Source organism: Lathamus discolor, chromosome 2 (assembly GCF_037157495.1).
Source record: "Lathamus discolor isolate bLatDis1 chromosome 2, bLatDis1.hap1, whole genome shotgun sequence".
Lineage (NCBI taxonomy): Eukaryota > Metazoa > Chordata > Aves > Psittaciformes > Psittacidae > Lathamus > Lathamus discolor.
The window spans coordinates 119,872,588-119,899,196 of NC_088885.1; the positions used below are offsets into that span (position 1 = coordinate 119,872,588).

The window sequence follows — 26,609 nt, forward strand, 5'->3', positions numbered from 1 at the left end:
GGTAGGATACCTTGTTTTTTCAAGAATGTCATAGAAAACTTAGCACAAATCCTCAAATCATTGGTTTCACTAGCCCTCAAATACAAGTAGTAATGGGTTACAACTTAAATGGGAAAGTTTAGATTGGGTATAAGGAAGAAGTTCTTTACTGTAAGAGTGGTGAGGCACTGGAATGGGTTGCCCAAGGAAGCTGAGAATGCTCCATCCCTGGTGGAGTTCAAGGCTGGGTTGGACAGAGCCTTGGGTGGGATGGTTTAGTGTGAGGTGTCTCTGCCCATGGCAGGGGGTTGGAACTAGATGATCTTGAGATCCTTTCCAACCCTAACTATTCTATGATTCTAAATAGTATTCTGCTGCAGAATCATTCTGTGTATCAGATCAAAATCCACTGGCTCCTTTAAGAAAATACCCTTGGCTACCACTGAAAATACTGAGTGACACCTGAGACAAAATTGCTGAACCTCACAATAGACCTGCAGGATAGTTTATTGCCTGGGGTTTAAGACATGCAGATCCCTTTTAAATATCTCAAATAGTCAATAAACACAAAATTCAGCATGTGGTGATGAACTCACTCATCATCACTATATTATTTCTTAGTGTTTTAACTATGTCTTAGTGTTTTAGCAGGATCAAAGACACTGTGATGGAGGGAAAAGTCAGTAATACAGGTAACATAAGTAGCATAGATGAGTCATCAGATGATAGGGGGCTTTATTACTGCTGCTATACTTTAAAGGAAGCTCTCTGTTAAGAAACAGTGATATTAATCAATGGTGAGGTGTGTTTGTGTGTGTGTTCCTAAATGTGTTCCATTTGATATGGGTATCAGCTAATTATAAACATTGAGAGTGAGGGTGTTTTCATAATATTCCTTCCTGTTAGCCATCCCTCAGCGATATCATTTCCCTTAATTCCATGCCGTTGTTCTCAGCTTCCACTAAACCAAAGCTTAAATCAAAATACTTTGCCTTGGTAATTATGAAATTTAGCCATGTAAAGAGTATTTGTATTTAAGGGTATAATTCAAGAATATATTTGTAATCCTTCAATGCATTCCAAATAAGCTGTTACACCTGTGTAACATCTTGTGTAACATCACACCTTGGCAGAGATATGGAACCTTTCTTAAAGAGGTCTCTTTCAGCAGAGCTAATGGGCTTTGAGAGAACCGAATGCTTAAAGTCATGAGTTTGTAATTCCAGAGCTAGCTGAATGAGAGTCCTCATGGCTGTTGTTGAACAGACCTGATGTATCCCAAGGAAACAGAAAGCGGTGTTAAATAAAATTTAATACAATATTTCAAGACTGTTTGAAAAGTGATCTTACATTCATGCAAATTTGACTTAGTCATATGGCATAGGCAGAGTAAAAGATATGAATGCAACCTGACATTTCTTGATTTTTGCTTGCCCAATGTAGCAAACTCAATATTTACCTGCTGTAATTTTGTGAAATACTTATTTCTATATCCATTGACATAATATATTTAGAATTTCAATTACTGAAATACATTTTGCTCAAGAATCTTGAATTTAAGTAATTCAGTGAGTCTTTTTATCTTTTGATAGCTAGGAAATGGAAGGTGTCAGTCCTCACCAGCAATATGCCATCTGCAGGAACAAGCTCAAAGGTTTATATTACATTGTATGGGGATCACAGCAGTTCAGGGCCCATTTTTCTTGATGGAGAGGAGGGAAAATTATTTCAGAGAGGAAATGAAGACATCTTCACAGTAAGTAATATGTATTCATTGTGTTGCTCTCTTGTATCCTGCCAGATTGCATGGCATTTCAAAATGTATCTGATGGCAGTCAGTTTTTTTATGGTGCACATGTCTGAAAACAAGCAGCAGGACTTCAGTGTAGAACTAAATTTAGTATCTCACTTTCCCACTCACCTATCCAAAGCTGACTTGATTCAACATATTTCTTGTCTGTTTAAGAAGAACTGCTGGTTAATTTACATAATGCCCAAGAAAGTACAGGAAATAGAGGACAACAGATACCTGTTTAGTTTTTAAATGTGAAATGGATCTACAATATTAAAAATGAAATGAGGAAGTGGAGAATCAGGACATGGAGTAAATTTTTAACTTTTGTAATGGCTATGTATTTGAATAATGGCAATTTTTATACCTGTAATGAAGTCTCCCTATCTGAAGCTGCTTCTGCTCCCAGCTACACAAGCAAACTTCTCCCCCAGCAGTCTTTTGTCATGATGCTGTAAGTGAGCCAGAATAGGTTTCTTATCAAAAGCTGCATAGCCTGAGTGTATATATGGGATTGCCAGTGAGTGTCTCTAGCAGGTGCCAGCTGTAGGGCTGTGTAAGAAACAGGTGCTTCCATTGTTAGTATCCAGCATAACAAGTTCCCTTCAAAGAAAAGGTATTTAATGGCAGCACTGATGAAGAGTTCACTTTTTTCACAATAGCCTTGTAGCTGCTTGATGTGTAGGAAGCACAGTTCTGTAGACCTCTTCAGCTGATTGAGTTTCTCAGAAGAATCCAGCACCTCAGATAATAAAAAACCCTCTTGATATAAAAATGAAAGGAGTGGATAAAATGGGTAACCAGGTGCCTGACAGGTAAAAATACCCTCTTTACAACAGATGTTGGCTCTGTTCCCTGCTCCCATTATTGCAATTAATTTCACCTCTGATGATTTTTAAATGCAAAGTATGGAGGCAGTCCCTGGCTTGGGACTGAGGGTTCCACTGAGGTGAGTAGCCATAGCACTGCATACAATTAAGGAGTGCCTATTCTGAAATGTATAGAAAGGGAAAATCCTCTCTGCTTATGCTTTATGCTAGATCTCTCTTAACTCTGGTCTGTCCTCGCTTTTCTGTCTCTATTGTTTGTAACACCAAGTTCAGTGAGGTTGAGGATACAGAGAACTCAGTTCATATCCGCCTCTACACTATAAATGAAAACACGAAATTGAATTCTACAGAAATCAACAGAAGGACAGCAAATCCAGCCTACATAATAATAATTTAATAAGATACAGCAGGGAAGAAAGACACTCATGGTGTGTTTCCAGTTACTTGAAGATAAGCTTTCTATTTCTACACTCAAGTTCATAACTAGTTGTTTGAATAACCTTCATACAAACTTGCTCCCTCAGCACCCTGTTATCTGTGCTGGACACACTCATCCAGCCTGCCCAAGAGCTAATCTTTCAAATACAGCTTTTTAAGTTGATTTAGTTGAAGTTATTTTTAAAAGTAATTTCAAAGCTGAACACAACTGTGTACAAAGTTGTGAGGCATCCCCTCCTGGATGGGTAGGAAGAAGCTCAGATATATGGGGGAAGTACCTAGGAGACAGAAATTGTTTTGTAGCAGGTCAGTGGCATAGATGCTGAACTGAGCCAGGTTTTAGGGTCAAGACATTTACATACACGCATACATACAGTCTGTATTCATTTCCCATTAAGGCCAATGTTCAGTGGGAATAAAATAGCTACAGCAGCATCCTGAAGTCATGTAAGTGGGATTGGCAGGCCAATAGGTTTTTTGATGGCTGTCTTTTGAAAGAGCCAAGATTGTCATGATTATCTCAGGAAACATACTTGTAAACACTTGTTTAAATATCAGAATATTTAATTTCTCTAAAAAAAAGACACTGTCACTAGACAGTTACCAAATGAATTGCTGTTGCATGTCTTTTCCTTTTAATAAATGCTCTGTGCTTCTTCTGTTGTGTTTCTTTTGCAGGTTAATGGTAGAAACATAGGATATCTCTACAAAATACGCATAGGGCACACAAATACCGGAAACTCCCCTGCCTGGCACTGCGAAGAGGTAAAAGCACTGAGAAAGAATTTTATCCTTCCACAAGCAGTTGCTATGACTGGAGTCAAAACATGAGTCAGAAAAAATCCCTCAGATAAGTATATTGGCCTCATTAAATGCTTGCAGCTTCATTTAAGAGATTATTTATGACTGCTGTAATGTGGAAATTAAGGCACCTTATGATGGCATGTCTTGGTTTACTTGCTGTTTAGTGAGAGCAATACATTATGTTTCCTTTAAAATGTGTGGCTGGACAGCAAGGAAAACTGCTTAAGTTGGCAGCTGTAGTCTGAGCCTTCTGAAGTCTTTGTATGCCACAGAGTTTTGCTGAAACCCAGTCATTGAACACAGTCAAGCCAAGTCCTCCTCAAATCTGTGGCTGATGCTGTGTCCTGCACAGCGCCAGAGCTACACTGCAAAAGTTTCTAGTTCTGTGTCTCTGAGGAGCAAAAGATAATAACGGGTTCTTTTCCCTCCTTAATTAAAAAAGATTTTGATGCAGGTAAAGATAAGAAACCAAAGAGAATGAGCTAGTTCTGTTTCAAGCTTCATGTGTGAAACATGGCATATTGGTTTCTGGACCAGGAATGAAAGAATCTGATGTTTATCCTTAACACTGGTGATGTACCTATGTGTGCCAATGATAAGCTATGCATGCTTGAAATACATCCCTCTTTGTGGCACAGTTTCTTATCCTTCAGTTAAGATACAGCAGTTTACGAAGGGCTTTAGAAGCTGCTGGTAAGCTCATTATAATTGTATTTCAGGGTAATTCTATCTATTACAAAGTGTCCACTGAAGTTAAATATTCATTGATCAAAGTTCAAACTCTGTGGCTATTTAAGGCTTTAACTAGTTGTTTTCATTTGAGGCTGAGACTCAGAAGGAGACTAAGTAATGCCTGGACCACGTTAACTGAAGTTCAGGCAAGTTACACTGAGTTCATACTTCTAGCCAGTGCATGTATACATTGAAATATTGTGCCACTGGCAGTATCACTCTGTCTGAGAGGTTTCATGCTAGAACTGTAGGGTTATATGTCTTTCAACTCAGCTGAGGATTGCCTGGTTTTAAAGCCTGGCTGTTTGTTTTCCACCAGTGCTGTGCTTTGGGGAATGCTGGAGTCAGAATATCATTCAAGATACTTCTTTCTTCTGTCCTGTGCTATTTTTCTTTTCATAAATGTGTGTGTGTAAGCAGTGAAAGGGCGGAAAATACCTCATAGCTTTGTCTAGTGAGGGAGAGGTTATCAGCAATTTCTAAAGCATACCTGAGTTGAGAAGCTAGAAGAGAACAGTGGATTTTCTCTTGTGGAAAACATTTATTTGTACTCTTAATGTTGGTACTAGAATTTTTGATTATCATAAAATCTTACTCAACAAGTGGACCTTTGTGGGTTTGTTGTACATCATCCTCTAGGAATAGAGGCTGCACTGCCAGCTTTGTACAAGATACCCATTTAAACTGAAAATTTGAAGAGGTCTGACAAAAAAAGGATCTACTAATTGAAACCAACAGTAACATTTTAAAAGAAGGATTTAACACTTTAACACAAGTGTGTTCCATTGATTATTGGCTTATGAATTTTAACTGTCTCCTTACAAAATCACAGTCAGTCAGAGAAAGGTTTTAGAGAGTGATTCATCAACCAGGGTTAGTTCATTCTACTTTCCAACTTCGGACAAAGTCAAAGAAAAGAAATACTTTTAACCAAACACACTCTACAAGTAACCTAACTTTTTGCTTGGAAGAAGACCAAAGGAGTAATACCACTGATTTCTAGACTTCGTAATAAGAAAAAACCTACAGCTGTCTTTTCTGAAACGTCATTGTTCCTTGGGAAACCTAAATTTTTCTGGAAGATCTGAAATTAAGGAAGTGTGCTCTACAACTGCAGAGCTCTTCCTATAGTTAGCCATGCTAGTCCTCCACCAGTATCCCATGGCTTCTGTGTCTGTTTCTGTACTGAGAGGGTATCAGGCCTGAAAATGTCCATAAAAATGCTGCTTCGTTAATCGAAGCTCCCTTTTCAATATCTATCAGTGGATGTTAACAGTCCAAGATGTGCCAGGATTTTCAGACAAGATGAATCTCTTTCTATAAACTTTAGTATTCAAGCAGTAAGAGAGAAAAATGTTTCTGGTAATTCTAAATTTTTTCAATATTTGAATTTAGGATACTAGATTCTGCAAAACAGAGCAGGAGTGAAACTACAGGTAGAAGTGCTTCTCTCTGCTGGTCAAAAATCTCATGTAGCTACTAGTATAAGTTAGCATGATCAGGGACTATTCTAATATACTGCAGCTTCTGAAATGCTTGCTAAGGAATGCTTCGAGGTATGAAATAACTAGACCTCCTTCCCCTCTTCAGCTAGTGTGCATATGGTCCTTTTGCTGCTACATGCTAGAAGTTGAGCATGGAAAAGAACTGTGTGGGGCAGACAGCTGTTGGAGCTAGCATGTTAATGGTTCTTTTGTCACAAGTAGTGCTGAAGAATCAAAACCTGTTCTTTTAATTCCTTTTCTGATAAGAAAATAAAGGAATAGAACTGCAAGCATTGCCAAGCTTCCCAGTGACAACTTTTGTGTTTGGTAAGCCATGCCACCTAGTGCCCGCCCACGTGGATATACCAGCTGGAACAACATAGCTGTATTTTGTGGTACTGCATCCGAGCTCATAAACCCTGTTTCTTGTCTGCACTTGAGTTGCTCTGCTTTGCACTTTCAAATCTGACTGAGTAAAAAGTCAGATTGAGGGGCAGTTGTATCCAGGGAGCAAACATGCCCCAAACCCATGGTTTTGTGAGTTCTACCTGCACAGATTCAACAGTAGCTCAGAAGTTTCATGTTCTGTTCTATCTGGAATGAGATCAGCATCTTAGATTGTTACTCTTGGTGCTGTTTAGGTGCAGTTGTTGAACCTTTCCTCAGGGGAGCAGTTTTCTTTCCCTGCACATCGATGGCTGGCTGATGGGGAAGTATCTATGGAGCTTCCTGTTTTACAGCAGGGTCAGCCTGTTCTTCCAGGTAAGCACAATACTACATTAGCCCAGTCAGGCCATAGACTGATGCCAGTAGAGGTGAGTTAACTGTTTTTCATTAGGCCCTCTGTTACTTTTTGGCTGCTACAAAGCTTTTTCTGTGTTGTTTTTCTATGGTTACTGGGCATACTTAGGTAAAAGGTTAAGAATCACTGGAAAGGAGACGTGAGAGTCTTTAATGCCTTGAATTTCACAGGTCCTTCAAAAAAGACTCTTGGTAAGATTTTAAGAATTTGTGTTTGCTTTAAAATAGAGGCAATAGTCAGGACACCTCCATATGCATAACTATCATGAAGCTATCATACGTGAGTCAGATCACAAACTCTATTTTCAGTAGCTGAGGATTATAGCTCTGGTATGACTATTGTAGCTGCTATTTCAGTTTCTTTTTTTTTTTAAGTGGCTAAGACAGGCTTCTGGAATACTTTTAATTTCTGGGTGTGGAACAAAACTTTAACACTATTCCAGAAGGCTCAAAGTGATAAAGGAAGCTCCATTAGTAACATAAATATTGTGTTATAATTCTAAAGGTGAATGATGTCAGACGATAAAAATCATATTGGGCATTGCTGCTGTTATACTGTTTTATTGTTGGGCTCTATCACACCAGTCCCTGTCACCATGCTGGATGCTGTCACTGTATGGTCTCTCTGCTTCAGCAATGGGAAAGGGGTGGAATCCTCCCTTCTCTCCAAATGGCATTTCTCTTTTCTGGCCTGAGGAAATACAAGGGTATAGCAAGATTGGTGTATCCTGGGTGAGGGAGCAAGAATGCTGACGCAGATTCCCATCCTGTAGGGTATGACAATAGAAGGAGAAAACTTATAACACCACCATTATTACTTGTGCTGGAGCTTTCACTAGAGTAAAGTCCACTTGGGACAGATTCCACAGCCTGTTCTTCTCTACCTCAAACAATCATATCAGCTGCAGAGGACAAGATTAATAGGATGAGAGAAACTTCCATTCAAAGTTCTCTAAAAACTACAGAACCCCTTTTCCAAAATGTTTGATACCATAGCAGTGCTTGGTAGTATACTCACGGTACTTTGCATTGATCCTGCAAAACTGAAATGCTAGGAGGTATTTCAATGGTAACAGCTCTTGTGGGTGAGGGGGAAAGGATATAGACGAAATTGAGGGGCAAAAGCCCAGAAAATGGCCCGTGGATGTGGGGAAACACACCGTGCAGCAGTCGCTCTTGTAATGAAGAGCTGGATGGCCTGGAGCTGTGTTTATGGTTACATAGGATGACTGAGTACTGAGATTAAGAACCTGAAAAGGAGAGCAGAAAAACAGGTTTGTGCCTCATTAATATGTTGTCAAGAGAAAAAGAATAGCAGGAGAGATTTCCTCCAGTGGTGTAGTTAGCAGCTGTAAATGGCTCATAAAATGCCATAGAGGGAGGCTGACACGCCCTAACTACAATGATTTTTGATCTTGAGTGGTTATCATCTTTATACCCTTGAGGGCAGGAAAACTCTCAGGCTGTCAAGCCTTCTTCCTGAGAGGTTTGGTGTCTTTGGTGAGGAGACATTAATATTGTTAGCTTAGGGGTCATACAAGCACATTGGTACAAAACCCAACCTCTCCTCCCATAAATAAGTGTTAATTAATGATAATTAACATGTTATATTGAATATGCTCAATTCTCCTGCTTGTAGTATCTTTTCTTCCCCAGTGTTCTTTTGCTTAATATTCGGGGACACTGACCTCATCCACCTTCTAATTTTCAGGCTCTTCTGAGTAGGTTGTTTTCCTGTTTTTGAGATAAAGATATAATGAAAGGTTTTTATTATCAAGAAATCTTTGTGCATTGGAAAGGACAACAGCACACTTAAACCATCCTCTCAATCTGCATTTTGTAGTTAACAATTTCTCCTGAGCCCAGTAGAGGAAGAAAAGAACTTCTGTGCATTTCTGTCAGCCTTAGTATAAGAGGGGTCATGCTGAAGGCTTTGGAGAAGGGAGTTTCATCTATAACTTAGTAATTGAAAGCCTCTGTGTCTTTTTGCCAATATTATATTTCTGCATGAGACAGTGAAAAGAGAACATAGCTTTTAACTTCAGAGAAGATATTTTGATAACAGAACAGTGAAGAGGTCTGGATTCAATCTGAGAGAGAGATGATGAGAGGCACTTTAAAACCAATTTCTGAATAAAAAGAGGCTGAAACACTTTCTGATTTAACAGCCTTTTTATTCAAAGCAAAAACGTCTGAATTAAACTGTTAAGAAGTATTACATAGAGACTTTGTGGCTGTAATGCTGAGGGACTGAGCACCATTCATTTGACTTTTTATCCTCAACTATCCTACTTCTGTCCCCTTCTGCTCATTTTTTATAACACAATCTTTAATTATATGCTGGGGATAAATCAGGGTTGTACAGTGTTTGGTGGCTCATGGACCTTTGCTTTTCTTCTTGCAGAAACTGAAAAGTAGATAGTCAATGAAAGAGGAAATTGTAGGAATAAAGGATAGTTGTGGTCTTAGACATGGGATTGTTAATCTGGAGAAATGAATTCTCTGCTTTTGCCATGATCTGTTCTGTAAATAAAAATATGGGGAAGTAAACAAATAAGGTGGTGACATGGCAAACGATGTGGGTAAAATACAGTATTATTTAACAGTTGCTAACTGAAAACTATTTTTAGTATTGAGACAGGTGTACTCTGGGAAAAAATAGTACATGACTACACTGCTAACTAAAGACTGTCAAAAGCTTCAGAGCCTTAAATGTGGCTGGCTTTTGTCCAAGTAATAATAGCTGAACATATGTTTATGAAAAAACATATGTGTTTTACCTCCTCGTTCTGTCTCATAATTTTTTCCCCTGTGCCTATGAATTAAATTTTGTAAATAAACTTAACCCTTACAGTTTCTACTTTCAGAATGATGTGTTTAAAAATGTAATGTTGTACGCTTGTAGACAAAAATAAATGAAAATAGGAGTTCCTTCTCTTAATCTCTGTTCTGCACACTTTTCCATTGAATATCTGAAAGAAAGAATCATAGAATATGTCAAGTTGGAAGGGACCCATGAGGATCATCATGGCCAACTCCCTGGTCCTTGCAGATTGCATAAAACTGAGCCACATGACTAAGAGTGTCATCCAGACACTCCTTGAACTGTGACAAGCTTGGTGCCATGACTGTTTCCCTGGGGAGCCTGTTCCTGTGACTGACCACCAGTGAACGACCTTTTCCTAATGTCCAATCTGAACTTTCCCTGATGCAGCTTCATTCCATTAAGAGAGTCACTATTTCCTAGGATAAAAGCTGTAAGCATTATAAATACTCATAAACACTTATTAAAGCTGGGATGATCCCTAGGTTTATGAGGTCAAGAGAAGTGTAAAAACCTGTGAAAATTTCTTGAATTTTTAAGCTAGCTATTTTAAGTCTCTATGCTGGATTTATTAACAGCATATGTCTACCATACAGTACTTCAGTGGAGTTTAGAGGTACCCAGTCATCATATCAAAATGAGTTAGCTTCGATGCTAGAACCAAACTAGCATTCTGTTTGGGCACATTGCAATAACCTTTGCAGAGCGCTTACTGTTTCAGCTATATTGCTACCATTATCCAAACCAAATTTTTTACAGAAAGCTTGTGTAATAATGTGCACTCAAAGGCCATGTAAATAAATGTGAGATAGTCATAAAAAAAAAGCATCAAGGGAAAAGCTGTTTGTTAACACTGACAGGCCACTTAACACAATTGCAGATACAGACTGACTGTGAATAAATTTTCAGTAGTTGTTAAAAGAAGATGTTTGTCCATCAGAAGAGTGAGATGTGGGCCCAAACTCCTTCAGAGGATTACAATCAAGCTTCATAATGTATTTATATAAGTTTTTATATAACTGATAATTGAATAATGATAATGTTGATGTTCTTCTGGGCATGATGGTCCAGAAACTCTCTTCTAGTTGCAAGACAGAGAAGCCAAGGGATGCCTACATCTGGAGGAAGAGCTTGTGTGCCAGAAAATTAATTTTTCTCTCCCACTCATTCTCTGTACCTCACTTGATCTAACAAAATATTGTTACTGTATGTTGGTGTAAACATTGCCTTTCCCATGTTTATGCTGAAGATTATATTTGCATTTTTAATCTTAATTGTGAATTTTATGGGGTTTTATATCTGCATATTAATGACCACATTTTTTTTATTGATACATGCTTTTATGCATCTTAGTCTTTACTCCAGTTTCATTAGATTTTGAATTTATTAGTATTTGCATTATCCATCTCTATTAAATAACCAGTTTATTGAATCTAAATTCTAGGGGTTTTCTCTCAAATTTACATCCTTTAAAGAACCTCCAATGGAATGTAACAGAAGAAGTTTGTACTATTCTAAAGCATGAATTGCTAAAATAATAAAACAATGCAACTTTCTTAGTTCTTAGGTCCCAGGAAACTAAAACTGTGGTTCTAAATTTTTTGCTTGTTTGGTTAACCAGTACGTTCAAAATGCTTTAGTTGCTTGTTATAGCTTTGATCTCACCATTTATGCTGAGACTAAACTTGGATTTATGTTATTTACTTTTCAGCTTTCTGATGATTTCAAATGATGCTGCAGGACAAAGACATACTATTGTGTATTTAAGGTCTAGTTCTCTTTGCATTCCCCACAGTGACAGTCTGGGACACAAAACATAGATGTAACACCAGAGCAACTTTGTATGTTATTTTACTATTGAATAGGATTTTAAGGTTTTATACTGTTAACTGTCCTAGACACAGATGTATATGGACTCTACAGGCACATTCACAGATAGATGTTATTGTAATTGCAACAGTGTTTGTGATATGAAAGGCTGTCATCTTTTATTGGCAGTGACTGTCTATGAAGTGCATGTGACAACAGGAGAACTGTGGAATGCTGGAACTGAGGCCGATGTTTATATTTCTATTTACGGAGAAAGAGGTGATACAGGATCAAGACAGCTGCTCAGGTCACAGAAATCCAAGAAATTTTTAAAAGGACAAGTAAGTGAAAGACAGAGCATTTTCTGATGTGTTTGGCTGGATTTCTCTCTCAGGTTATCCCTGAGATGAATTATCCCTGAGATGATCAGGTTATTCCTGAGATGCACCTTGCCTAGTTGTCACAGGCAAGGTACAATTAGAAAGCAGATAATTACTGCATTCTGGTGTTTCCCCTAAATGCCATAATTAAGCCAAAAATACTTTCTAAAGGTATACCATTGCTTTTGGAAGTCAGAATTTTAATTTATAAAACAGGTAAGCTGTGTACTTCTGCTTTTAGTTCTTCTAAAAAATTGACTTGATAAGTGAAAATGAAACTTTACATTTTATATTCACACTTCTAATGTTGAAATCTGCTTAATTTGTAATTGTTTAGCCAATTAAGCTTTCAGCAGGTTTCTCCTCTGGCTGCCCCCATTCATCTGAAAGGAACTACTCCCATCAGCAAAGTGATCAGCCTTATTTACTTCTTTTATTTCAGGAAATCTCTCTTTCTTGGTTGGTTCTTTCCTTTTTGTTAGCTGGCATTTTAGAGGATGATACTGACAGAAGAGTTCTATGGGCTTATGGGTCTTTGGGATTCCCTGGCTGAAGAATACTCTGCTTTTTCGATTTTACTGAGATTTCCTTGATTGATTACAGACTGACATCTTTGCTGTGGAAGCTGTGCACCTTGGACATTTGTACAAGATTGTTATAGGACACAACGGTCTTGGATCAGGTCAGAAACATATATAGTCACTGAATACTGCCTGCAGTTACTAACTTTTCCTTTGAAATATAATATTAATTTCTAAAACTGAATGTATGAGAACATTGTAGAAGTGAAAGACAAAGGCTTCTAAGGAAACTGTTCAAGTGACACAGATACCTTATTGTATTATCATAAATTTCAAATGTTTTGTGTCACTTTCCCTATACTCTCAACCATTATGTTAAGGACACCCTCCTCTTCTACTGTGTCATTTTTTACTAATCCCTATGGACAAACTGCAAAGGGGGGGAGTGTTTGTGCATAAGATATTGAATATGCAGTCACACATGCATTGAATTGTTTGCAGTCACAAGGCCTGTTTTTCATGCTCTTCAGCCTAAATATTATAAAACATAGCAACTTATTTTGAGCCACGATAAGTTGCTATCTAATCTTCTTGACATTTTGATTGGCAAAACAAGTCTCATACAATGACTAAGTGGGGGGGATGAAGGGCAGCAATCAGGGCCATGACAGCCAGGGAGGGACCTAGGAACTTGCAGGCCCATGAGCAAGTTCTGCAGTACCTAGAGCAGGTACTATCTTCTCTCCATCCATCAGGGCAGTGGTGACTGTAGCACACTGGCACAGGAGTTTCAGAGTTTGCAGTCCCAATAGAAAAGGAAAAGCTGTGGCAAGTCAGATCTCATTAAAGCTGTCTCTCATAAAATAACATTTATTTCTTTTTTTGTTATTTATTCTAAGGAAATGGCTGGTTTCTGGACAAAGTTGTAATTAAGGATCCTACAACAGATTTGGATTATACTTTCCTTTGTCACAGGTTGGTGGTGTTTCATTTGGGTTAGATTTTTACTGAATTTGTAATTACCCATGGGTTTTCTTCTGAAATGACCTGTCAAGGGAAATACATGTTTCCTAAAAAGTGAGATGAAATGGGTCCACTTCTTTTTACAGCTGAGTTGTACCTGCCCCAAACCTCTGGTGCATTTGATCTAATGAAAAAGTAATAAAAAGCTCTGCCTGGAACTTTCCATTCTTGCAGCTTGCGAACTATTCAAAATGTGTTTTTTTGACACATTCCCCACATCCAGCACCTTGGATCTGACATCCACAGGTACATCCATTCTTCCATGTCATGCGATGCAAGGTGTTTCAGAAGAGTGGGTTGCTGTTTCACTAACAGACTGATCCTACTTCACTGGAGTTAGTGTGGAGATTGACTTGGGGTTCACTGAGCTCAGGACCAGACTTTAAGATCTTCTGGAATGGCTGTTGGAAGCACAGCTACCTGAGCACATCTCTTTTTCTCATTTGCCTTGCAGCTTGTCACTGAGCTGCAATGTAATATGAAGCAATCTTAACTTCCCTGCCTTTTCCCATGCAGATGCTTCTGCTGTGAATCTTCTCTGTTCTGTAGCTCGTTTCTGATTTTATCTACTCCTGATTAATTCTCAACACCTTGTGAAAAAATTATATTTGATAAAGATCAGTGCAAATATTGGGAATCTTAAAGTCCAGTCACGTTTGAATCTAGCTGCAGCTTGCAGTGGCACCCCCAATTCTATTTCCTCCTCTCACTTCTCTGAGTGAATAAATAACTGCCCGAGACAGCTTGGAGTGAGCGATGTGCACACTGAAACTGATTTATGTGTGAGTAAGGGCTTTCTGCCTATCAGACACAGCACCTCATCTTTGCCTGACCTAATTTTGATTCTGTATTCTAGATGAGATGAACTGCTATGAAGAGATCTATAATGCTAGCTTCATACATAATTTAGGGAGAATTCAAATCCATTTCAGGCAGAAAAATACAGGATATACACTAGTTATTGTTAGAGCTTGCTGATCTTGCTTTCACAGCGTGTTAATCCTTTTGACTCAAATGGAGTTAACTTACGTAAGTGTATGTGAAGCAAGTACAATGATGTTGTAAAAGTATAGTTCAGACATGGTAAAAGTGTTGCCAATGTTGGATTTGTCTCCCCATATAAGGATTTTCAGGGCATGGGACAATTTGCATCCTGCTGTAACCTTCTTGCAATCATCTTTTGCACTGCACTGCACCTTTTATTATTGATCTGGGATCAATATGAGTTCTCTGATTTGTAATAATTGGTTTATGCCCTTGTACCTCCATCCAGAAAGTTTCATCAAGAACAAATAAAAACAAAAACATTTTTGCCAAAAGCTGGATTTTTTGTGTTGCTGTTTGTCATCCTTGAGATTTTAATAGATCAGGAAGTATCAGTATGCAAGTGCCACATATATGGTATTCTGGGAGTTGCTAATCAAGGTTATATTACAGAAATGGGTTCTGGTTTTTAGGTGGCTGGACCAGGGGCAGGATGATGGCAGTATTGCTAGAGAACTGATTGTGACAGATGCCAGCATGTTTCCAGGAAGTAAGTAAAAATTGCTGGGAAAGAGGACCCAGCTTCACTGCAACTATGTCAAATGGGATGAGGATGCTCTGTAAATTAATTACATGGTTTTTATCTGTACAGGACAAGAGCTGGAACTCAAGATAGAAGAAACTGTAAGAATACACCTTTTTATTTTTTATTTAAACCATTCAAATTATGCTTGGCATGAAATCAGGTCAGTTGTTCTCACGTATGTCAAATTCCTGTGTATTATCTTCTTATAAGTCTTTTCTGTTTGTTTACAAAACTAGTGGGCTGCCGAAAAGTGGAAATTTCAGAGAGGCAATACACTTCAGTTTTACAACAGGCTCACCCGTGGCTTCATTTGCCTCAGTCCGGATGGCAGAGTTGATGCTCTTGGTGACAAGAAAAACAAATATGGTAAAGTATTTTTCATGTGGATGTGTGCATAAAAGACACAGGAAAGGAGGAATTTGTAGTTCACTGTGATCTTCAGTAGTGATTCTTGTAATAAATAAGACTAGATAATTACAATAAACATTTTCTTTACTTAAAATGTTTACATGTATTAATGGCTATAAGAACTCAGAAATTATATGCTTGGTTTACATATAAAGCAGACCAAAAATCACATATGCTGTCTTACCGCTGGCTTTCTCTTACCAAATAGAAACTTCTTGTCATCTGCAGTTTAGTGCTCCCATGGAACTGCCATGGCAAGGAAAGCTACAGTCCTTTGTAACTAAATCTATCTAAGCTAGCAAGTTGAAATTTCCAGGTATAGTTCACTAGTAGGGAGTATATATAGATATATATATGTGTGTGTATATATACATATATATATATGTATGCATAAATTCATTTAGTTCCATCCTTGTAATTGTTTTTAATGGGACTCTTCCAGGTTCTCCTCTTTACCAGCTTCCATCCTGCTGTGTTACTAGCACTTAACTATAATATGGATCATATTAGGCAAACATATTTTTGTCATCTTTGTAGAGATGGAACGGCTCAGCCTTTCTAACATCTTGCCAGGGACCTTACCTACTTCTTTTTGGAAGCGACAGAACAGAATTTTTTGGGACACACCAGGGTGTATGGAGAACAGTGTAATAAATATTCTTTAAAAAGCCTATAAAATCACCCTAGAAAAGCTGCACCAGAAAACTCAAATGTATAATATGTGAGATCAGTAATATTACAAACATTGAAAGTGGGCGTTAATCTGTTTTACTAAAGCTCTTCTTACTAGCTAGCAGTATTGGTGCTTGAGTTCAAAGTATTTGATGACTTGAACAGAGAATAACTCAAATCTCCTATCTATGGCTTTAGGATCTGCACATATTTCAAATGCTTGAAAGCAGTTGCACAGCATGGTAGTGTCCTTCCTCCAAGGATATCCATTTAGGATCATAAACTGGAAACAGAACAGACTACCTGCTTGTAGGAATTTGGTCTTGTTGTGGTTTAAACCCAACCACAAACCTCGTTCACTCACTCCCCCCCCTTCTTGCCCTCCCCCTGCTCCTGGTGGGATGGAGAGGAGAATCGAAAGGAATGCAACTCCTACGGGTTGGGATAAGAACAGTTTAGTAACTAAGGTATAACACAAATCACTACTGCTACCACCAATAGTAATAATGATAAAGGAAATAACAAGAGGAAAGAATACAACACCTCAACACCAGCCAACCAATAACTTGCCCCACTCCCCTCAGCCCAACACTGACCGATCCCTCGTCCAACCCTGCAGTCCCTAGCCCTTCCGGGTAACTCCCCATTACATCCTGGGCATGACGTGCTGTGGTATGGAATACCTCTTTGGTCAGTTTGGGTCAGGTGTCCTGTCTCTGCTTCCTCCCGGCCTCCCCTCCTCCCTGGCAGAGCATGAGGCTCAGAAAGTCCTTGGCCAGACCAAACATTTGAGCAGCAACTAAAAACATTGGCTTTATCAGCTCTCTTCCCAGGCCAAAAAATGAAAACACAGCACTGCACTAGCTACTAAGAAGGAAAAAAATGACTGCCACTGCTGAACCCAGGACAGGTCTCTAATCTGTACTGATGCAGCAAGCACATATGTGCTGCTCTTAAATGCTGTGTCTTCAATTGATGGATTGTATCTGATATGATGAAGTCAAATTAGATCATTTAGACATCACAGAGTTCATAATCTTCTAACATACAGAATTCAAGTTCACACTGCAGAATTTGTAATGATTTTCATCTAGATGCACTGTCCTTTCTATAAATTAATGCATTTCAAGTGGTATTTTTCAGACATAAATATGACATTTTTTTTGCATTCTGTACTCTTTTGGTGCGTTTTTACATGTTAGATGTGAAATTCATGAGTGTTATCTCCACAATATTCAATTAATAATATGTATAATTGTGTAAGTGTAAAATCTGATGCATGACTAATAAATATCATTAGAGACGATAAATATAATTAAATATATTAGAAAGTTCAAGACAAAATTGGTATAAACTGACTGTTAATAAATTTAATTGGAAGCCATAACAATTAGTAGTGTGATCTGCGACCTCCCAAAGATTTAGTAATAATTAGGAATTAAACTGGTAATCAAAAAGAGCTTTACTTTTCTGAACAAGCTGCTCTTATATCGGAGTTAGAGGTACAGGAATAACCATGCATTCTTTTTTTACAGTTCAGAGTGAAGAACAAACACAAGTACAAAATGAATGCAGACACCTATCATGCAACTCTTGTGCCTTCAGAACAACATCTTTCCTTTGTTGGATTTATTTTAGTTATTTGTAGAGTAGTTTGCAAAGCCTGTCGAATAGTCACGTGCAACAGAAGTCCACAAGCACTGACTTGGGAAGGTTGTTTAAATTTTCATGTAGGGGCTCTGCTTCCTTGTGTATGCTTTGGAATAAAGTCCTCTGACATAAATTATCCACCTATCTTTCCTAATACAAAACTCTGCATTTCAGATGCTGGTACAACTGTTTAATTGTCTTCAACAGATCTAAAGCAATGTAACTCAAAGGCCTTCAAAGTGGTGATGGCAAATTATACCAGATGATGGTTTGGTCTAGGGTGTTTTAGTTTCTCAAGAAGCTTTATCTCTCTCTGAAAGCAAAGACCCATTGTTACAGTTATGTGTCCTTCCTATCTTGTCCAAAGGACTGGAAGCCCCATCTGTATTTTATTATTTGTGGCATCATCACGATGGGCACAATGATCCTTGGCTGCATGATTATTATGCTCCCAGTGACACTCTGAAAACCTTACATTATGGACTCCTTCAGGGGCAGCTGCAACTTACAAATAGGCAGCATAATGTACTGGTAGAACACTTTAAAAATATGAGGTGTTGCTGCTGGGAGCAATAAAAATGGCGCTACTTTAGTTTTCATCAGAATTTTGTAGCTGTAAGAGGTAATTGTTTGGAAAATCGGCCAGATTTAGAATTTTAGAAGCCATGAGCTATGATGCAAGATTTGCTTTACAAATTCTGATATGGACATAGAGAGAATTAATTCCCTTTTCCTACCTGAGAGCTTTACATTCCCCACATCATGTGTTATTTGAATTTGTAACTGTAAATTTGTAAATATATAAATTTGTTGCTATAGCCCAGTTCATTATGCCAGAGTCCTTGGCTCCTTTTTATGGGCTTTTTTAAGCATATACACCAATAAACCAAAATTGTGTCTTATCATTAGCTCTCAGGGTTTTTCTCCTCAAGGCAGTGAAACAGACAGTAGTCTCTGGATGTCGTTTCCTGAAAGAATGAGAAGATTCTTTGATCTATTGAGTTAAAAAAATCAGTCATTCTTTTCCCTTGAAAATGATAAATCATTGATTGTAATTAAATGCAAATAGGAATTAAAATACTTTCATACTTTTATCATCTTTTTCATTTAACTCTTAGGCATTTTTGATGTAAATGTCAAAAGAAGAAATGTATGTATATTCAGCAGTCATCAGATTCCACGCCTTGCTCTTGCTCTTGTCAATGGCCATGTAATCGGAAAGGTAGGAAATGCTGTTACTGATTTCTGCTTCATAATTATGTCATTGCCTGATTCAAAATGATGCTCTTTGTAACCTACCTGATAAATACTTGCTTTTCCAGTCAGATAAAGAGTTAAGAATTGCAGAATTGAACCCAGGAAATTGCCAATGGGCAGGTGAATTTAGATACAGGGCTTTGTTTTCTTTCACTTTACTTTTTACTCTTTGGTAAGAATTTTTAATAGAATAAATTATTTGATGTGGGAATAGCAGGCCATTCCAAGCTGTAATTTGTATCAGCTTGCCACATGCTGACAAGGTACCTGCAATGCCCTATTATCTCTCCTCTTTTTTTTTCTTTTTTTTTTTTTTTTGCTAAGTGTAAATTCTAAAGATTGATTTTTAAACGTCGTTTTTTCCTTTGTATCTTTTTCTAAGTAACATGCCTGTCACAAGCCAGCTAATATACACCACATTCGTTTAGACTCACTTTGACTTGTTTCCTCCCATCTTCAAAGTCTTCTGTTTCCTTTCTTTCTCAGCACTTGCAGTATACAAGTAAGGAAATGGAGTTATAGAAGTTAGTTCTTTATAAAACTCTTCTTCTGGTGAGCGAAGAAGCTGTTTCCCTTTCACATTTTCAAGTTCTTCTTCCCCTTATTTATCCAATTAATAATTTCATACTCAGAGCTGGTCCCACTCCTCTTTCACATGATGTGCATTAGCATTGATGGGTATAGAATATTCTCAGTAGAGTTAGTTAAGCTTTTCAGTGGGGCTAGTGTCAGGCTGTCATGCAAACTGTGAGACCTCCTTGAAGGACTTTCTGATGCTCGTGTTCGTTAGCGTAATTCTGATAGAGAGAATCCCTCACAATCTGTCACATTGCAGTATATCTCACTATATTTACTGAGTACTTAAATTTTAACTTTCTCTTTTCTGCTTTGCTACTGACATGCTTTATGATTTTGAACAACCTATGGAAAATCTGTATCTCAATTTTCTTATTTTTAGTTGTGTAAGATGTTCCTTTTCCCATGGATTGTAAAAAATATTGTAATTTAAAACTATCTGAGGTCCTTGGAATGAAAAAAGGTAAATGTAAAGCAAAAAGACAAAGACAATACAGAAGTTGCAAATTTTTTATGAGACATACCTAATTATACTCTGAGGACATATTGGCTCACTCTTTTCACAAGCTCTTCAGAAATCTATACATTTCCTCCTTCACTTTTGAAGGTATACCAAATCTGGTAGATAGATTTTTTTGAGTATGAAGCTTTTTCTTCAGAAAGTGCCTTGGAAATGAAAATTTTCCCTAGAAATATCGATTCTTTGAAGTCTTAAAAGTGTTGAAAAAATGTTAGATGATGTAAGCTAGAAATCTTTTAAATTTTTGGGATGATTGTTAGCATTTTCCATTCATTAAAAACCTAGGTTTATTTCAAAATGAGACTGATGATGGAATTGATAAAATATTTAATTATGTGTTTTGTATACTGTGTCTTTTATACAATGGGATCACAGAGTATTCAAACCTGAACAGGCAAACATGGACAGCAAATTTCTTTACTTTTTCACGTTAAACTTATGTCTCCCTGGGTGTTCAACAGTATAAAAAAATGAGGACAAACACAGAGGCAAAAGGAGGGGGGCTGGTGGCAGAGAGTTCCTGTAGTTCATTTTCTGTTTATGTCAGTTTTATACTTCATATGTAGCTTGCAACCCTAAATCCATCTCCAACTGAGGCACCCAGGGTATCTTTCATGTTATCTTCAGATCTCTGTTAATTTAAGATGAACCTTTCCTGTGCTCTGAGATTCCAGAGAGTCCACAATTTTAGGACTTAAGTAATAGGACTGCAAATCTGAAAAATATAAAGATTTTTTCATACTTGACTCTCAGTATTGTGGAAACTCAAACAATTCAGAACCTATATTGTGATACTCTGTTTTGGATTTTGCCATATAATTTATATAACTTATTAGTTCTACTTTGACTATGCTAGAGCAAAGACAAAGCCTGCTGTGAGCTCTGTGTTCACCTTCAACCGAATGGTTGTGCTATTCTTGAGTCAGCCAGGAACCTGGGTCACACCGTCACTTTCAATCTTCATGGCAAAGTACCTGATGAAACGACAGGATATGCTGGACTTTCCAAAGAATTTGTTGTGCATGTTAAGGTAAGATGGGCAGAGACAAATTACAGAGGCTCTTCTAAAGCTTACTGTTATAAAGAAGATTTCTTATCAGATGTCGGGGGATTGCGAGCTATAAGAGTGATCCTTTTCCACCAGGTGGAGCTAAACTACAGCTTAACAGGTAGGCGGCTCTAGCCAAATTTCCCTTTCCTGCCCTCCTGGGACGAGAGGTGCCAATACTGCAGATGGTATACCAACTGGGGTGGGCTATAACGCAGATGAGATGTGTGTCTCAGCTTTGTAGTAAAGCTTGGAAAAGTAGGACAGTAGGTACATGCAGGAGAGCTGCATGGGAAATTACCCAAAAAAAAGAAAAGGAAAAAGAGATAAGCTCCTTAATTCGACTGTGTGCTTTGGATGTTGCGCTCGCACTGCTGAACAACAAAAAGTAGGGAAGCTGTGGAGTAGGGAAGATTTTCCACTTTTTAGGTTGATGTCTGCACAGAAAGCAGCAAATATTTAAAGACTGAAGACATTCTTGTTTTACTTGGGACTCACTATGTTTTATGCATGAATAAGTGCTTGAAATAAAACTGAACACTATCAATATCAAAGTTTAATATGGAGAAAAACTGTGCTATTGAAGGACTTGTCTCTGATCTGCAGGGTGTGTTTCACCATGGTGCCATCATTCTGCTTAACACAAGTCTCTGCCAGGCTCTGTCCCTTAGACCTGATGGGAGCTGCAGTGGAGCAGGTCAGCAGCAGCCAGAATCCTACTGGAAGGTGCATAAAATTGGCTCTGGACTCTGCATGTTTGAAAGTGTGAGAAACCCAAGGATGTATCTGAAGATCAAAGATGACCAGTGTAATGGAACAGTAAGCATTTCTTGTTTGTATTTCTCTGTGGAGACAGTTTGAGTAAATTGTCAGTGATAGGAGAGAATCTTTTTATACTTGCTTGGATAAAACTTTGATAAAACATAGTTCAGATTTAAAAATTTTCAGATCTTTTACTTCATTTGCCCAAGGAAAGATAGAAAAATACAGCAAGAGATGCTGTTATGTCTATTTGACACTTGACTGTAAAGATCAGATTAGATGTTTACTCAGAATGTGGATGTAGTTAAAATTCATGTGTTGCGAGACAGTTGATGATTCTGTCAAGACTCTGTACTGTTTATTTGATTTTTGTTAAACAACCACAGTTAGACTGGTGTGAGTTTGAAAATTGTTGTAGCAATGTTGGTGTCCCAGCTTTTACAAATGATTGTTTTGTCTGAAATGAAGCTGTTTTGTTTTGTTTTGTTTTTAAATTCATCAGGCAACCACATACAATTTATTCTTCAAATACCTCACCAGTAGTTTGCATATTTAGTAATAACTAAACTCAGCTTGGTGGATGGTTGAAATGTTCTGATTTCGGGACTCAATATATCTGCTAGGAATGTAACTATTGCAGATTTACATTTGAGAGCAAAAAGGAGAATGAGGCGTCAGTATTTGCTCATTAGACTCAATGATTACTAATCCTATAACTGTTTGCTGATATGAACTGATATAATTGTTTGGAATATGTGAGAACACAAACATGTTCAGGGGCTTAAAATGATATTGAATCTAAATAAATTGATGATAAACTGCACTAAAGAGTTATTAAGAGGTAAGCAACTGAGTATTGCACTGACTTGCAGTTTGAGTCTGTTCATCCAAGTTAAAATATCTCACATTCTCACATAATTTTTATTTGGGAGTTTCTACATGTGAGTATGAAATAGAACCGTGTAAGAACTCAGATGTGAGGTCCATGAGAGCTTTGTCATTGACTCCAATATAGTTTGATCAGAGATTAAGATATTTGTACCATATTTTGAATATAGGCTCAATTTTTCAGCAATGCCTTCACCAGGAGGTCTAGATTGAAAGGAGTATTTAATGTGCAACTTGCATGTTTTTCTTTAGCAGTTAGTGTTTTTTGAGGTTAAAAGTGTAATTTGAGAGTGAGTCCTCTTCTCTGAGACATGTTATACTAGGATTTTTATAGTCTGTATTTGGTACTGGCCAGAAGGATATTCTGAAAACTAGGTAGGCTTTGATGTCTCAGCCATATTACTGTGACTGCTACATTTGTGTGTGGTCCTGTGTACTTTAAAATCAACAGACATGCTAATTTATTGCTGTTAAAAGGTGTCATGGTGTAGAGGTCTATTGAGGCTTTGATTGTATAAAGGCCTTGAGATTAATCTTGTAAGTGCTATAAAATGGAGGAAAAAATGTTAAGAGTTGCAGTTCATGAAAAGAACAAAAGCATATTTAACAGATGTTATACCGGGTAGCATTAGCAAATTGTGCTATGTACCAATTTGTATATAAATATACTCGGATTTCCAAATTAGGTATTTTCACATTCCCTAATCATCTGAAAGTTGTTTAGGTGGGGTAATCCTTTGAATATATCCTAGACTTTGCCTAAATCCTAACATAAATCAAAATGCTTTCGTATGTGGTCTTTCACACACTTACTCAAATCATGTGATCAGTCTTTCTGGTCACAAAGGAATAAACAGGAATATGGTGCTGGTATGTCTTTGTGTGTGTATTAGTGCAGCATGTTGTGAAGAACCTAAAATTAATCTGAAATGTTATTAGAAAGTAGTAATATTTAATTCCTAAAAAGGCATCCAACTTGCCTTGCTCCATCAGTTCAGTTGTTAAATTCACGTTTTGTTTTCAATTTCTTAGGGCACAGGTGATGAATACTGTCACTTTAGAATTGAGAAGAATTTGGAAACTGGATCTGTAAGTCTAGAATCAGTGCAACATAAAGGGATATATGTTGGTCTCCTGCCGGATGGCCAGGCTAAGCCAGTCATTAACACGGGAGAAAGGAACATTTTTTTCTACCCACAGGTCATCAAATGTATGTGATTTCTTAATATTGTATAGTATACCTTAGAGATTAGTATTTCTAACTGAAAAAAATCAAAGCAAAAGTGTGAAAGCTAAATTTACACTATTTTACTTGTTCTCTTTCAGTAATTTTAAAGCTGAAAAACTTACTGTATGCACATAATTTCTCCTGCATACTTAGCTAATTTCTCTAATTTTCTCTCTTTTTATAACAATAAATGATGCGGAAGAAATAATTTTTCTTTTTAACAGTATATTCATTAAGTGATTCTTCTGTCCCATTGCCAGATTTGAGAGCTATTGCGGTCCAAAATCTTCCTCACTAGGGAGCTGACCTGTTCTAGTCAACTAACTAGGACTCAGAAATTAGCTCTCTGCCCACTCTGGATCATGGCAACTGGATTGTGTGCTGGTCTCTTCTCCTGAGGAAGAATGAAAATTTTAATTCATTGGTTCCTGAGGAAGAATGAAAAATTTAATTCATCATGAATTTTAATTGATTTTAGTTCATTAATTCATCAGAATTGATGGATAAGGGTAAAGCAGTTGATGTCATCTACCTGGACTTGTGCAAAGCGTTTGACACTGTCCCACACGACATCCTTCTCTCTAAATTGGAGAGATATCAATTTGATGGATGGACCACTCGGTGGATAAAGAACTGGCTGGATGGCCGCACACAAAGAGTTGTGGTCAATGGCTCGATGTCCGGCTGGAGACTGGTAACAAGTGGTGTCCCTCAGGGATTGGTGTTGGGACCAGTCTTGTTTAACGTCTTCGTCGCTGACATGGACAGTGGGATTGAGTGCGCCCTCAGCAAGTTTGCCGATGACACCAAGCTGTGTGGTCCAGTTGATACGCTGGAGGGAAGGGATGCCATCCAGAGGGACCTTGACATGCTTGTAAGGTGGGCTGATGCCAACCTTATGAAGTTCAACCACGACAAGTGCAAGGTCCTACACCTGGGTCGGAGCAATCCCAGGCACAGCTACAGACTGGGCAAAGAAGAGATTCAGAGCAGCCATGCAGAGAAGGACTTGGGGGTGCTGGTCGGTGAGAAAATGAACATGAGCCGGCTTCAGTGTGCGCTCGCAGCCCAGAAAGCCAACTGTATCCCGGGCTGCATCAAAAGGAGCGTGACCAGCAGGTCAAAGGAGGTGATCCTGCCCCTCTACTCTGCTCTAGTGAGACCTCACCTGGAGTATTGTGTGCAGTTCTGGTGTCCTCAACATAAAAAGGACATGGAACTGTTGGAACAAGTCCAGAGGAGGGCCACGAGGATGATCAGGGGACTGGAGCACCTCCCGTATGAAGACAGGCTGAGGAAGTTGGGGCTGTTCAGCCTGGAGAAGAGAAGGCTGTGTGGGGACCTAATAGCAGCCTTCCAGTATCTGAAGGGGGCCTATAGGGATGCTGGGGAGGGACTCTTTGTCAGGGACTGTAGTGACATGACGAGGGGTAACGGGTTAAAACTTAAACAGGGGAAGTTTAGATTGGATATAAGGAGGAAATTCTTTCCTGTTAGGGTGGTGAGACACTGGAATCGGTTGCCCAGGGAGGTTGTGAGAGCTCCATCCCTGGCGGTGTTCAAGGCCAGGTTGGATGAAGCCTTGTGTGGGATGGTTTAGTGAGAGGTGTCCCTGTCCATGGCAGGGGGGTTGGAACTAGATGATCTTGAGGTCCTTTCCAACCCTAACTATTCTATGATTCTATGATTCTATTCATTTTAATTCATTGGTTCAACCTGGAGAAGAGAAGGCTGCATAGAGACCTCATAGCATCGTCTGAAGGTGGCCTATAAGGATGCTGGGGAGGGACTATTCACCAGTGACTGTAGTGATAGGACAAGGGCTAATGGGTTAAAACTTAATCAGGGGAAGTTTAGATTGGATATAAGGAAGAAGTTCTTTCCTGTAGGGGTGGTGAGGCACTGCAATGGGTTGCCCAAGGAAGGTGTGAATGCTCCATCGCTGGCGGTGTTCAAGGCCAGGTTGGATAGAGCTTTGGGTGACATGGTTTAGGGTGAGGGGTACCTGCCCATGGAAGAGGGCTGGAACTAGAGTCAAAGTCCTTTCCCACCCTAACTATTCTATGATTCTATGACAAGTAGTTACCAAACACAGCAAGCTGACTTGGATTATAACTGCAGAAAACAGTGGAATTAAGCACTTGTATTCTTATCTGATGGACATTGCTACAGAGATGAAGAAATGAAATATCTCATGAGAAAACTAAACTGGACATTTGAGATTGAAGAAGTCAGTCAGGTTTTTGCCAGGCACAAGCAGAACAAGCTCATCTTGAATGAGCTTCATCTTATCTTCAGGAGAAAGTATTAAAATGTACAACCAGTCTTATTATTAATTGTTCTATGTGTATTGTTACTGAGACATACAGAAGCATTATGAAAGTCACCTAACGGCACCCCTACCATTCAGTCCCTACTTGTTGCAAGGTGACAAGAATATTTCGGTCACTGTGTCCTTGTAGAAATGAGGAAAGTATATTTTTCTTTGTTACTTTTTGGAGGAGCAGTCTTTTCAATGGAGATTCTCAACAAAGCAGGGCTTACTGATGCCATTAAAATCAAGCTAAATAGTACTTTGTTACAGGCTTCAGTTCTTGTTGCTCAGTAAAAGGA

The 26,609-nt window shown here is 38.3% G+C and overlaps 1 protein-coding gene across 1 annotated transcript in view; it reads left to right on the forward strand.

The window, feature by feature from the left end:
• RP1 (RP1 axonemal microtubule associated) overlaps positions 1-26,609 on the forward strand; it is a 178,995-nt gene that overhangs the window by 15,609 nt on the left and 136,777 nt on the right. The window contains exons 3-15 of the mRNA XM_065669368.1: positions 1,572-1,735; positions 3,718-3,804; positions 6,701-6,821; positions 11,683-11,834; positions 12,477-12,555; positions 13,294-13,369; positions 14,875-14,951; positions 15,054-15,085; positions 15,224-15,353; positions 18,836-18,939; positions 20,927-21,100; positions 21,725-21,937; positions 23,801-23,978. Of these exons, the coding sequence (XP_065525440.1) occupies positions 1,572-1,735; positions 3,718-3,804; positions 6,701-6,821; positions 11,683-11,834; positions 12,477-12,555; positions 13,294-13,369; positions 14,875-14,951; positions 15,054-15,085; positions 15,224-15,353; positions 18,836-18,939; positions 20,927-21,100; positions 21,725-21,937; positions 23,801-23,978 (1,587 nt within the window). The remainder of the gene's footprint in view (positions 1-1,571; positions 1,736-3,717; positions 3,805-6,700; positions 6,822-11,682; positions 11,835-12,476; positions 12,556-13,293; positions 13,370-14,874; positions 14,952-15,053; positions 15,086-15,223; positions 15,354-18,835; positions 18,940-20,926; positions 21,101-21,724; positions 21,938-23,800; positions 23,979-26,609) is intronic.